The 13990-nt window shown below is 37.9% G+C and overlaps 1 protein-coding gene across 1 annotated transcript in view; it reads right to left on the bottom strand.

Moving 5' to 3' along the window:
* The window catches only part of CCDC138 (coiled-coil domain containing 138), a 175167-nt gene that overhangs the window by 155439 nt on the left and 5738 nt on the right, over positions 1-13990 (bottom strand). The window contains exons 4-5 of the mRNA XM_081086186.1: positions 12936-13063; positions 10947-11134 (exon numbers count right to left, since the gene is read on the bottom strand). Of these exons, the coding sequence (XP_080942312.1) occupies positions 10947-11134; positions 12936-13063 (316 nt within the window). The remainder of the gene's footprint in view (positions 1-10946; positions 11135-12935; positions 13064-13990) is intronic.

Here is a 13990-nt window from a genome sequence, read left to right as displayed (position 1 = left end):
CATTAAAATGTCCATACTACCCAAAGCAATCTATGGATTTAATGCAATCCCCATTAACATACCAATGGCATATTTCACAGACCTAGAACAAACACTCCAAAAATGTATATGGAACCAAAGAAGAACCCGAATAACTTAAACAATCTTGAGAAAGAAGAATAAAGTTGGATGAATCAAAAGATCAGATTTCAAGTTATGTTACAAAGCCACTGTGCTCAAAATAGCCTGGTACTGGCACAGGAACAGGCATATAGATCAATGGAACGGAACAGAGAACCCAGAAATCGACCCAAGCCACGATGCTCAATTAATATTTGACAAAGGAGGCAAGAGAATACATTGGAGCAGAGACAGTCTTTTTATAATAAGTGATGTTGGGAAAATTGGACAGGAACATGTAAAAAAATGCAACTAGATCATCAACTTACACTACATACAAGAATAAACTCAAAATGTAAGTTGTGAAACCATAAAAGTCCTAGAAGAAACCATAGGCACCAAAATCTCAGACATGTCTTGTAGCAGTATGTTTACCAATAAAGCTCCTAGGGCAAAGGAAACTAAGTAGAAAATAAACAAATGGGACTACATCAAAATAAAAAGCTTCTGCATGGCCAAAGAAACCATCATCAAAATAACAAGAGAGCACAGTACATGGGAGAAGATATTTGCCAATGATACATCTGATAAGGTGCTAATCTTCAAAATATATAGGGAACTCATACAACTTAACAAAAGAAAGACAAACAATCCAATATAAAAACGGCCCTAGCTGGTTTGGCTCAGTGGATAGAACGTCAGCCTGCAGGCTAAAAGGTCCTAGATTCGATTCTGGTCACAGGCTGAAAGGTCCTAGGTTCGATTCTGGTCAGGGGCATGTACCTTGGTTGTGGCACATCACCAGTAGGAGGTGTGCAGGAGGCAACTGATAGATGTTTCTTTCTCATCGATGTTTCTAACTCTATCCCTCTCCCTTCCTCTCTGTAAAAAATCAATAAAAAATTTAAAAAATGGGCAAAGAACCTAAATAGACACTTTTCCAAAGGGGACATACAGAAAGCCAAGAAACATATGAAAAAAAGATCAAAGTCATTAATCATCCATAAGATGCAAATCAAAATGAGATACTACCTCACACCTGGAAGAATGGCTATCAACAAATCAATAAAGGACAAGTGTTGGCGAGGTTGTGGAGAAAAGGGAACCCCAGTACACTGCTGATAGGAATGCAGACTGGTGCAGCCATTGTAGAAAACAGTATGCAATTTCCTCAAAAAATTAAAAATGGAACTCCCATTTGACCCAGTCACCCCACTTCTAGGAATATATATCCTAAGAAACCTGAAACACTCATCAGAAAGAATATATGCACCCCTACTCTCATAGAAGTCCAATCTACAATAGCTAATACTTGGTAACACCCTAAGTGCCCATCAGCAGATGAGTGGATAAAAAACTATCATACATTTACACATTGGAATACTACGTGGCAATAAAAAGAAAGAACTCTTACCATTTGCAACAGCATGGATGGACCTGGAGAGTATTATGCTAAGCGAAATAAGCCAGTCTCAGAAAGATAAGTATCACATGATCTCACTCATATGTGGAATCTAATGAACCAAATAAACTGTTGATCAAAAATAGACACAGTTACATAACCTAGACCAGTGGTCGGCAAACTCATTAGTCAACAGAGCCAAATATTAACAGTACAACAACTGAAATTTCTTTTGAAAGTCAAATTTTTTAAACTTAAACTATATAGGTAGGTACATTGTTATTAACTTAATTAGGGTACTCCTAAGGCTTAGGAAGAGCCACTCTCAAGGGGCCAAAGAGCCGCATGTGGCTCACGAGCCGCAGTTTGCCAACCACAGCCCTAGACGTTGAGTAAAAAGATCAACATCTTTATATCAAATCTGAATGTTGAAAAGCATATGAGATATCAATCTTGTGTCCAGGAGTAAAGTTTCAATTCTCCAGAATCCTGTGGTTCTTTGTTAAAAAGCATAAACACATTAGAATTTTTTTGGCTTTTTTCATATGCTAAGGTAAAAGGATTCAGCAGGTTTTTGCCAACAATTGACCAATGATATGGGACCAGGCCTCCATTTTTACTTCACCTATCTCAGGTCCAGCAATTCCTAAGGCAGATAGACACAGCCTTGAAAGAGATGGATTCTAATGCAATCACTGGTGAAAGCTTTAAATATCTATATGTAAGTTACTTCCAAATTTAGATACCATCCAAGAACTATGTTCTGACTGCTAGGATGATATATTTATCTTCTTATATCTCCATTTAACACTCAAACCTAAACCATTCCAAATTAAAATCACAATCTCTCTCCCTATCAGTTCTTTCTCCAAGTTGTACAAATCAAAGATGAGGGAATCATCCTAGGCACTTTGTTCTCCCTATAACACATCCAATTCCTTTATACCACGTCTACTCAATTTTATCTCCAAAATAAATCTCTAACCCAGTGGTTCTCAACCTTCCTAATGCCACAACCCTTCCTCATGTTGTGGTGACCCCCCAATTTCATTGTTACAAATTGAACATAATTAAAGCATAGTGATTAATCACAAAAACAATATGTAATTATATATGTGTTTTCCGATGGTCTTAGGCGACCCCTGTGAAAGGGTTGTTCGACCCCCAAAGGGTCGCGACCCACAGTTTGAGAACTGCTGCTCTAATCCATTCATTTCCATTTCTCTGCAATGGCCAACCCTAGTCCAAGTTACCATTATCTTCCATCAGAACTACTACAGTAAAATTATCCTATCTGGTCTTCCAATTTCCAATCCACTTATTTGAGCACACATTTGATTGTGTAATTCCTCTGCTTTAAAAAGCCTTAGAGTTACCTACTACATTTTCCTTAAATGAATATATTATCATGCCTCAGGAGTTTTTGCTACTAGAATATCTCAGTCTAGAATATATCCCCTTTCACTGAGTTAACCCCTACTCATCCTTCACGGTTGACTCAAATGTTACTTTCTCAGAAAAGTTCTGCCTCATATCTCAATATACCCCAATTAAGTGCTCAAATCTTACCAATATCATTCACTTAAATTTATAAAATTGTAATTATATAGGTACTCACAATTTGTTCTAATAACCTACTGCGGCAAGAACCATTCATATTTACTTCCATATATTCACCGCTGAGCATGCAAATGGCATATTAACAGGTGTTCAGTATTTGTTGAATGAATGAAATCACGTGGTATGACAAAAATGTGTATACTTAATGATAAACAACATAACAGAGACACAAAGTATTTAAAAGAGTCAGATTAAACTACAGATTAAGACACTTCATATATTAAATTAAATTTATATTGTGTTTACAGTAAATGATATATATATCCTGACAACCCTGCTTATTTTTTTATCCCAGAGCATACATGTCAAACTCACAGCCTACGGGCGGCAAGCAGGCCACAGTGAATATTTTTGCGGCCCAGCCAATATAACGGTATGTAAGAAATGTTTTAATAAAAATTTCATAACTTAATTTTACAATATCCTATTATATATAACTAGAGGCCCGGTGCACGAAAATTCATACACTCAGGGGGTGTCGCTCAGCCTGGCCTTCCCCCTATCGCAGACCAGGAGCTCTCAGGGTCCTAAGCCACGGTCTGGCCTCCCTCTGCGGGAGGCGACCAGCAGGGCCATCTGGGGACGGCATCAGCCAGCATGCAGCCAGCCCTGCTGCCCGATGCCCCCTCCACCACTGCCAGTCACCACCGCATCCCGATTGCCGTCCCCTCCCTCTGCCTGCTGGCATGCGCCTTGGCGGGCCTGGCACCACCCACTCGCCAGCCCCACACCCTGCTGACTGGTCGTTCCGCCATTCTATGATTTGAATATTAGGCTTTTATTATATAGGACAGTGGTCAGCAAACTGTGGCTTGCGAGCCACATGCGGCTCTTTGGCCCCTTGAGTGTGGCTCTTCCACAAAATACCAACTTCTGCGCATGGGCCACGAAGTTTCAATCACACTGTACGTGCGCGGCCGCACATGGTAATTTATGGAAGAGCCACACTCAAGGGGCCAAAGAGCCGCATGTGGCTCACAAGCCGCAGTTTGCTGACCACTGATATAGGAGGATTATTAATAACGAACTACGTTTGCTAATGACTGATTACTATAATCGTGTTGCATTCATTTCCCTCACGCACCATATGCGCAGGTGCACTGTTCTCTCCACTAATACTAGCAGCAAATATTAGCAGCCGATTGCCACGTCATTAGTCTTGGACTAACTTGTTCAGTATGCACAACAGGAAATATTTCACTTTCGGAGAACAAGAAAAATAGGTTTATTTGCGTTATGCTTACTAATTTATGCAGTTATTCAGAATCTGGTAAGTTAATGTTCAAAAAAATATTAATTTTTATTAAAATGTTCTATTATTTTATGTTAACGATTATTCATTTATTTCACCTCTTTGTATTCAGCATGTCTCTATCGAAATAAACCTACATTTCTATGAAAATTTAAGCTTTTGGTTTTTTTTGCAGCCCACATAAACTTAAACCTTGTTTATTTGGCCCGTGTTAGCCTGAGTTTGACATGCTTGCCATAGAGCAGTGGTTCTCAACTTTCCTAATGCCGTGACCCTTTAATACAGTTCCTCATGTTATAATGACCCCCAATTTCATTGTTACAAATTGAACATAATTAAAGCATAGTGATTAATCAGAAAAACAATACGTAATTATATATGTGTTTTCCCATGGTCTTAGGCGACACCTGTGAAAGGGTCGTTCGACCCCCAAAGGGGTCGCGACCCACAGGTTGAGAACTGCTGCCATAGAGTATTAGCAAAGGGATCTTCCCAATGCACTATATTTTTATTCTGTTGCTCTTTTGCTTAAAAACCTGTAATACCCAATCTGACTTTTTACTATTTTCTTTCCCAGACAAATAAATTCATAATCTGACAAATCATTCCTATCTAAAAACCCCTCTCTTCCAATTCCTTGTACTTGTAATGCCCTTCTCACTCCTGGTCCCTTAAATTCTCTCTCTCAGTCAAGTATCAAGCTAAAGCTCATTCTCCCTGAACTTTCCCCCAGTGATTTTAGGCTAAAAAAATATTTTTCTAAAATGCTATGGTAATTGTAATTTGAATTATTTAGATAAAATGAGATATTTGTGTTTTTTAAATGTTTATTTCATGTGTATAAAAATATAACATAGGCCGAAACTGGTTTGGCTCAGTGGATACAGCATCGGCCTGTGGACTGAAAGGTCCCGGGTTCGATTCCGGTCAAGGGCATGTACCTGGGTTGCAGGCACATCCCCAGTGGGAGATGTGCAGGAGGCAGCTGATCGATGTTTCTCTCTCATCGATGTTTCTAACTCTCTATCTCTCTCCCTTCCTCTCTGTAAAAAATCAATAAAATATATATTAAAAAAAAATTTTTTTAAATAAAAATAAAAATATAACATATTTCCAACTAGAATTTTAACAGAAATTGTGTATCACAAATACTTTGCTTCCTTCTGTACTCCCAACTAGTGGACACTTGATAAATTCATAATTACCTCCCTTAGAAATAAAAAATCCCCAAGATTAAGGCCAATGTTCTAACCTTAATTTTGCTGAGAGTTGACAAGATAACTTCTTACATACAGGAATTTAAAACGATGAATCTAGAATGCCTATTTCAAAAAGTGTGCTTTACCAGCAGATTTTGTTTCATTTCTTAAACAAAAATGGAATTGGAAGAAACATAAAACAAAAAGTCTGAAATCAACCGATACAGCTCTTGAGACAATGGAAACTAAGGAGAAAATAAGGGACTACATCAAAATAAAAAACTTCTGCACAGCAAAAGAAACCATCAACTAAACAACCAGAGGGCCCACTGCATGGGAGAACATATTTGCCAATGTTATATCCAATAAAGGTTTCATCTCCAAAGTTTATAGGGAACTCACACAACGTAACAGAAGGAAGATAAACAATATATCAAAAAATGGGCAAAGGACCTAAATAGACACTTTTCGAAAAAGGACAAACAGAAGGCCAAGAGACATATGAAAACATGCTCAAAGTCAGTAATCATCTAAGAGATGCAAATCAAAACAACAATGAGGTACTGTCTCACACCTATCAGAATGGCTATCATCAATAAGTCAACAAATGACAAGCACTGGTGAGAATATGGAGAAAAAGAAACCCTCGTGCACTGCTGGTGGAATGCAGACTGCTACAGCCACTGTGGAGAACAGTATGGAGTTTCCTCAAAAAAAATTAAAAATGGAATTCCCATTTGATCCAGTCATCCCACTTCTATAAATATATACCAAGAAATCAGAAACACAAATCAGAAAGGATATATGCACCCCTATGTTCATAGCAGCACAATTTACAATAGCTAAGATTTGGAAACAGCTAGAGTGCCCATCAGCAGATGAATGGATTAAAAAACTATGGTACAGGAAAACCAATATGGCAGCATAGGTAAACACCTGTACTTGCTGCCTCCCACAACCACATCAAAATTACAGCTAAAATACTGAACAACTATCATCCAGAACCACAGGAAAGCTGGCTGAGTGGAAGTACTACAACTAGAGAAGTAAAGAAGAAAGCGCATTGAGACTGGTAAGAGGTATGGAGGCGCAAAACAGGCTGGCACCCAGGTGTGTCCCTTTTTTAATCAGGAGGGAGATACAAGCTCTAGCTTGCTCTGAGCTCCAGTGACGGGCGAGACTCAGGGGGACCCAGACACATACCGGGAGAAATTGGACTGTCTGCCATCGGGGCAGGAACGCAGGGGTGGCTTTCTTCCAGACAGGGGTACTTGCAATGGTCATTGTTCCTGTGTTGCAAGGCTGACTGGCAGCCATTGCTGTTTGCTCTGCCCTGGAGATTCCCTGATACGCTGCCCTACCCAATTTACAACCCCACCCAAGCTGTGCTCAGTGGCTTTTGCATATGAATGGCCTGTCCATCTCAGCCTAAAACCTGTCAAACAGGCTGCAACTGGGTCAGGGAGCCCCAAAGCTATCAAAAGAAGGCCCAAGGCTGCACAAACAACAAGCCTGCCTTGATTCACAGCTGTGCCTCGTCTGGGCACTTCCAAACCCAATACGAAGAGGAGGAATCTGCAGATCTCTCAGTAGCTCCTACGAGGTAGATCCAGGCAATGGCTGACTTTGCACCTCCTTGGAGATCCAAGAGCCAGTGTACCCAGTGGTCAGTAAAAGATCATATCAGATTATAACTCTTCAATCCATAAGTGACACACTCAAGAGACAGACTCAGTGAGCACCAAAACCCCACTGAAGCAAGTCCTGCCCTATAAGGATGTCTCCTGAAGAGCAGCCCTCCCACTATAGTAGCAGCTAGTCCTCACAGCCAATTGCCCTGGAGGTCAAGTCCTCCCAGTGATACCAACAGCAATCAAGGCTCAACTACAACAAGACTGTGTATACAGTCCACAAAGGGGTGCACCAAGGGTGTCCACCTCAGGTGATTGGGGAGGCTGAGCCACTGGGCCCTATTGGACACCTACTACACAAGGCCACTCTATCAATACAGGGAGACTTAGCAGCTACCCAATACATAGAAACAAACACAGGGAAGCAGCCAAAATGCGGAGACAAAGAAACATGTCACAAATGAAAGAAATAGAGGAAAGCAAAATACTGGATATAGAGTTCAAAACCACAGTTATAAGGTTACTCAAGAATTTTTAGACACCTCCAAGGAACTTAGTGAAACCTTCAAGGATCTTAGTGAGAATAAGAAAAATATAGATAAGGACCAGTCAGAAATTAAGCTTATACTGACTGAAATAAAGAATAATATACAGAGATTCAAAGTAGACTAGAGGACCCCAAGAATCAAGTCAAAGATTTGAAGTATGAGGAAGCAAAAAACACCCAACCGGAAGAGTAAAAAGAAAAAAGAATCCAAAAATATGAAGATAGTGTAAGGAGCCTCTGGGACAACTTCAAGAGTACCAACATCCGAATTATGGGGGTGCCAGAAGAAGAGAGAGAGCAAGATATTGAAAACTTATTTGATGAAATAATGACAGAAAACTTCCCCTACCTGGTGAAAGAAATAGACTTACAAGTCCAGGAACCCCAAGAGAACCACAAGAGGAATCCAAAGAGGACCACACCAAGACACATCATAATTCAAATGCCAAGGGCAAAAGACAAAGAGAGAATCTTAAAAGCAGCAAGAGAAAAACAGTTAGCTACCTACAAGGGAGTACCCATACAATTGTCAGCTGATTTCTCAACAGAAACTATGCAGGCCAGAAGTGAGTGGCAAGAAATATTCAAAGTGATGAATAGCAAGAACCTACACTCAAGATTACTCTACCCAGCAAAGCTATTATTTAGAATTGAAGGTCAGTTAAAGAGCTTCACAGACAAGAAAAAGCTAAAGGAGTTCATCACCACGAAACCAGTATTATATGAAATGCTGAAGGGTATTCTTTAAGAGGAAGAAGAAGAAAAGGGTAAAGAGAAAATATTATGAACAACAAAGTGACAACAAATACATATCTATCAACTAGTGAATCTAAAAATCAAATCAGCCGAAACCGGTTTGGCTCAGTGGATAGAGCGTCGGCCTGTGGACTGAAAGGTCCCAGGTTCGATTCCGGTCAAGGGCATGTACCTGGGTTACGGGCATATCCCCAGTAGGAGATGTGCAGGAGGCAGCTGATCAATGTTTCTCTCTCATCGATGTTTCTAACTCTCTATCTCTCTCCCTTCCTCTCTGTAAAAAAATCAATAAAATATATTTAAAAATCAAATGAATAAAAAACCTGATGAACAGAATAAACTGGTGAATGTAATAGAATCAGGGGCATGGAAATGGAGCAGACTGACAATTCTCGGGGGGAAGGTGGTGTGGGGGGTGGCGGGAAGAGATTGGACAAAGATCTTATATGCAAAGGGCAGGGGAAAAAAGGAGACATATGTAATACTCTTTGTAATACTTTAAGCAATAAAACAATTAAAAAAATAAATTAAAAAAAATTAAAAGAAGATACATGAGCCAGCTTAGAGAAGGCCCAGAGTGACCCTCTTGCTCTCAGTGATCAGGAAAAGGCAAGCTCTCTGGGAAGCCAGACAACCTCTATGCTTTGTTGTGTAGACAATAATAAAGTCAGGGACAATATCTTTAAACTGGGTTGTTCGAATTCCACTGAAGTCTGCTTTGGATTTGCAATTTCCAGGCTTGCTGTATTGTACTATGATTTACTGAGATATAAATCAGAGATACAAATACTTGACATTCCCTTCTTTAGGAGATTAAAATTATGATTCATGATTGAATGCCAACAACTCTTGCTATGTTACACAAGGTACTTTTAAAATAACAACATTTTACATTTGTATGTTTTATAGTGTCAGATTCATTATTCATAAGTGTGTTGTTTCTGTATGATTGTCTTGTTAAATTTCTGGAAAATGTGTCATTTCATGCTGCCAGTATTTTTATTCAATGCACATTTATTTCACCAAGCACTAGTTGAGCACCTACTATCTTCCAAGCTGCTATCACACTCTAACATGCTTAGTAAAGTTAACCAAAGTGTTTTTCCATCACAACCTGAGACAAATGGATCTATTAGATAATAAATCTCATGTCAATCACATTAAAAAAAAAACGATCTTATATGCATATATGCAGTATCTATGGATGCAGACAGTGAGGTGATGAGGGCTTAGTGTGGTGTAGGAAATGGGTGGAGGAGAGCTATGGGGTGAAAAAAGAGGGACATCTGTAATCATCTGAATAATAAAGATTTAAAAAAACGAAAAAAAACTGTGGTACACCTATACAATGGAATACTATGCTGCTGTAAAAAAAGAAGGAACGCTTACCATTTGCAAAAGCATGGATGGACCTGGAGAGCATTATGCTAATTGAAATAAGCCAGTTGGAGAAAGAAAAATATCACATGATCTCACTCATTTGTGGAATATAATGAACAACATAAAATGATGAACAAAAATAGATGCAAAGACATAGAAGCATCAAAAAGATTGACCAGCCCTAACTGGTTTGGCTTAGTGGATAGAGCGTTGGCCTGCAGACTGAAGGATCCCAGGTTCGATTCCAGTCAAGGGCATGTACCTTGGTTGCAGGCACATCCCCAGTAGGAGGTGTGCAGGAGGCAGCTGATCGATGTTTCTAACTCTCTATCCCTTTCCCTTCCTCTGTGAAAAAAAACAATAAAATATATTTTTAAAAAAAAAAATACTGACCAACTTCAGATGGAAGGCAGGTGGTTGGGGCAGGCAGTAAGAGATCAACCAAGGACTTGTATGCATGCATATAAGCATAACCCATGGACACAGACAGTAGGGGGGTGAGGGCATGTGCTGGGGGGTGAGAACAGCTGGGGAGAGATCAATGGGGAGAAAAGGAGACATATGTAATACTTTAAACAATAAATAATTTTTTAAAAAAGTCTGAAATCTAAGAAATACACCTACACGTAAAAAGACCACTGTTTAGCAGAAACTGGTTTGGCTCAGTGGATAGAGCGTCGGCCTGCGGACTGAAGGGTCCCGGGTTCAATTCCGGTCAAGGGCATGCACCTGGGTTGCGGGCATATCCCCAGTGGGGGATGTGCAGGAGGCAGCTGATCGATGTTTCTCTCTCATCGGTGTTTCTAACTCTCTATCTCTCACCCTTCCTCTCTGTAAAAAATCAATAAAATATATTTAAAAAAAAAAAAAGATTAAAAATTAAAAAAAAAAAAAAAGACCACTGTTTATTTTTTCTCTGCCATACATTTTCCTCTTCAATAGTTCTTATAAATTGTGTTTATTCCCTTCCAATCATGTCTTGGCACACTTAAATTTTGTAAATATTTGATGTTTAGAGCATAAACATTTCTAAATACTCAATCCAGTATTCAGTTCTTACCTGCAGTTTCTGATGTATTTGGAATAATTCATCATATATCTGATTGATCTGATATGGAAGTAAACTCTGCTTATTTGATGCTTTAGATGTTGGATAACTGACACGTTTCAAAGGAGAGTCACTTACATCACTACAACATTCAGTCCAATTTCTTGAATTTGAGGCAAAATTAGTTGGCCAGGCTACTGCTACAAAGTAAAAGTTTTAAACTTTATTAATTTAGTTTTAAGTATTCACAGATAATCTTCAGGAAGAACTACTTTAAATATGAATTATAGTATCTTTTAAAATTTCAGGTAATATATGTGGAAAGGATGATACAGCAAAGGTAGTAAAAATGTCACATTTAGAAAATGTGGATGAAGACTATACAGAATTCTCTGTGATCTTTTGGCTACTTTTCAGTTGAAATTGTTTCAATAATAGATTTTAAAGTGCACAAAAACACTCATCTATTAACTGTCTAGGTCACAGGGGTGGGCAAACTTTTTGATTCCAGGGCCACAATGGGTTCTTAAACTGGACCGGAGGGCCGGAACAAAAGCATGAATGGAGTGTTTGTGTGAACTAATATAAATTCAAAGTAAACATCATTACATAAAAGGGTACGGTCTTTTTTTTTTTTAGTTTTATTCATTTCAAGGCCATAGTTTGCCCACAGCTGATCTAGGATAAGAAATGTAGTTACCTCAGAAATTCCTGGTCCTATATTAACCACTAACCCAAATATAGTGTTAATCATTGCTTCACTTCTTTTTAAATTTTGCTACTTACATTTTTTTAAAAGGCCTTATTTGCCTTGATAGGCAAGTAGTGTTTTAGGCGCTTATACTGGCTACATATTTTCTCTGCATTAAACATACTTTCATATAATTCCTTTTGAATTTATTCAATTAACTTGTTAAAATAAATCCAATGAATTGGAATTGCTCTCGCTAAGGATACTCAATTTTTATTTAGATAGATAGTTCGCATCAACCTGCCTCCCAGTATTTATGCATTCAAACTGTACAACACTGTCCAAAACTGAAGAATATTAGGTGTCAGTGTCTTTGTTCTGCTCACTACAGAGAAATTATTCTTCATCACTGCTCAGCAAAATCATCGTATATGCTTAATGCTTAATCAACACTTGTATTATTTAATTTTATTTTTTCCAGTTTCCTTGCATTGTAGTGTCTCTGTTACTGGTTTTTAAGAGCTTGTTTATGACTAAAGATGTTAACCATTTCTCATGCATTTCAAATGAAATACCATGTTTTTTCTTACTATTTTATTCTGTTATACTTTTTGATTGTATCAAACTTGTGTATTAAATATAATCATGTTCTGTTTTAAAAAAATAAGGCTTATTTGGTTTTTGCCTATTTTTAACTTTATACAATGTCTGTAAATATATAATGTAATTATGTAATTTCTATAACCTCCTCCTTTAAATAGCATGTTCTTGTTTTAATGCCAGAATTACCTTGACTGCTTTATCCTATATTTTTATATGCCACATAATGGCTATCAATGTGGCAATAGTGCTCTCAAAAACTTACAGCCAAGAGGGCCTCATCTCTGATTGCCTCTTTCCCTAAAATCGTAACAGAATTATGCAGCCAGGCACATAGAGATTAACTACTAATTCAGTGCCTTAAGTAACCTGGAATATTTTCTAAAAATATTAAAGGATTAGTCAAATATTACTAACAATCTTTTACTCACTTCCTAACATATATTGACATGAAAAAGAACTAAATTATACAAAGTATTCATTTGATTAACTTATTTTCATAAGTTTTGAGAGTTTAGGAATATTACTGGAAAAAAATGAAGTTTATTTTTCTTCTTTCCTTATGTAACTATCTCATGGTTTATAAAAATTTAGAATACAGAAATATAGACACATGAGGACAAGTGTTATCACTATGGTGTAAACTTTATGTGGGCTACTTCACAAAGTTATTATTTAAATGATTATTCCAAAAAGAATATTTATTTTACCTTTTTCTACTTCTTTAAAAGACTGCTTGGTTATTTTGGAGTTATTAACTCTATGATCCTTCTCAATTAACTCTACTTCTGTTTCCAGTTGCTTCAAATTATGAAAAGAATCCAGTTCATCATCTAGGCTTTAAGAAAAATTATGTCAAAGCATTCTAGAAGTTTACTATAGCATTCTAAAAAGATAAAACTGCTTCTCAAATATTAACAGCAACACAATTGAGAAAAGTGTAAGCATTTTTTAAAAAATATATATTTTATTGATTTTTTACAGAGAGGAAGAGAGAGGGATAGTTAGAAACATCGATGAGAAACATCGATCACCTGCCTCCAGCACACCACCTACTGGGGATGTGCCCACAACCAAAGTACATGCCCTTGACCAGAATCGAACCTGGGACCCTTCAGTCAGCAGGTCGACACTCTAGCCACTGAGCTAAACTGGTTGAGCACGTAAACATTTTTTAAAAGCAAAAAGTAAAATTATAAACAGTAAGTCATTGATCCTGTAAACTCACTAAAAGTATCTTCCTAAAGATACAAATACTAGAGGCCCAGTGCTAAAAGAATTATTGTTTAACATGAGGAAACTGAACCCTAAATCATTTAAATAACTGACAGATGATGTAACTAGTAAAAGATGAAAGAGAACTAGACTCCCAAATGTTCTCACCAAAAAGATGATCTCAAAGTTGAACTTTCTCAAAGTTGAAAGTACTGTTCAAAAGAAGTAAAATGCAAGCCACATAAGGTAATTTAAATTTTCTAGTAGCCACATTAAAAACATAAAATGATGTAAAATTCTAACAATATGTTATATTTAATCTAGTATATCTAAAAGAATATCATGTGAACATGTAATTGAAAGGACAGAACAGGACTGATAGCTGTGTCCTTAACCCCTCTTCCAAGAAAAAGCCACAGAATGTATCAGTTACTCAGCCTGCCCTTATCTCGGCCAATGGGAAAGCGGGGGAAACTAGCCCAAGGCCAAGAGTATGCTAGCCACCCCTGTCTTTGTGTAACCAGACCCTAGCTGCACCCTGCCCTTGCAT

The sequence above is a fragment of the Myotis nattereri genome (assembly GCF_964212035.1).
Source record: "Myotis nattereri genome assembly, chromosome: 3".
NCBI lineage: Eukaryota > Metazoa > Chordata > Mammalia > Chiroptera > Vespertilionidae > Myotis > Myotis nattereri.
Note: the sequence above shows the minus strand (reverse complement) of the source record. Positions and strands in the feature narration are given on the sequence as shown.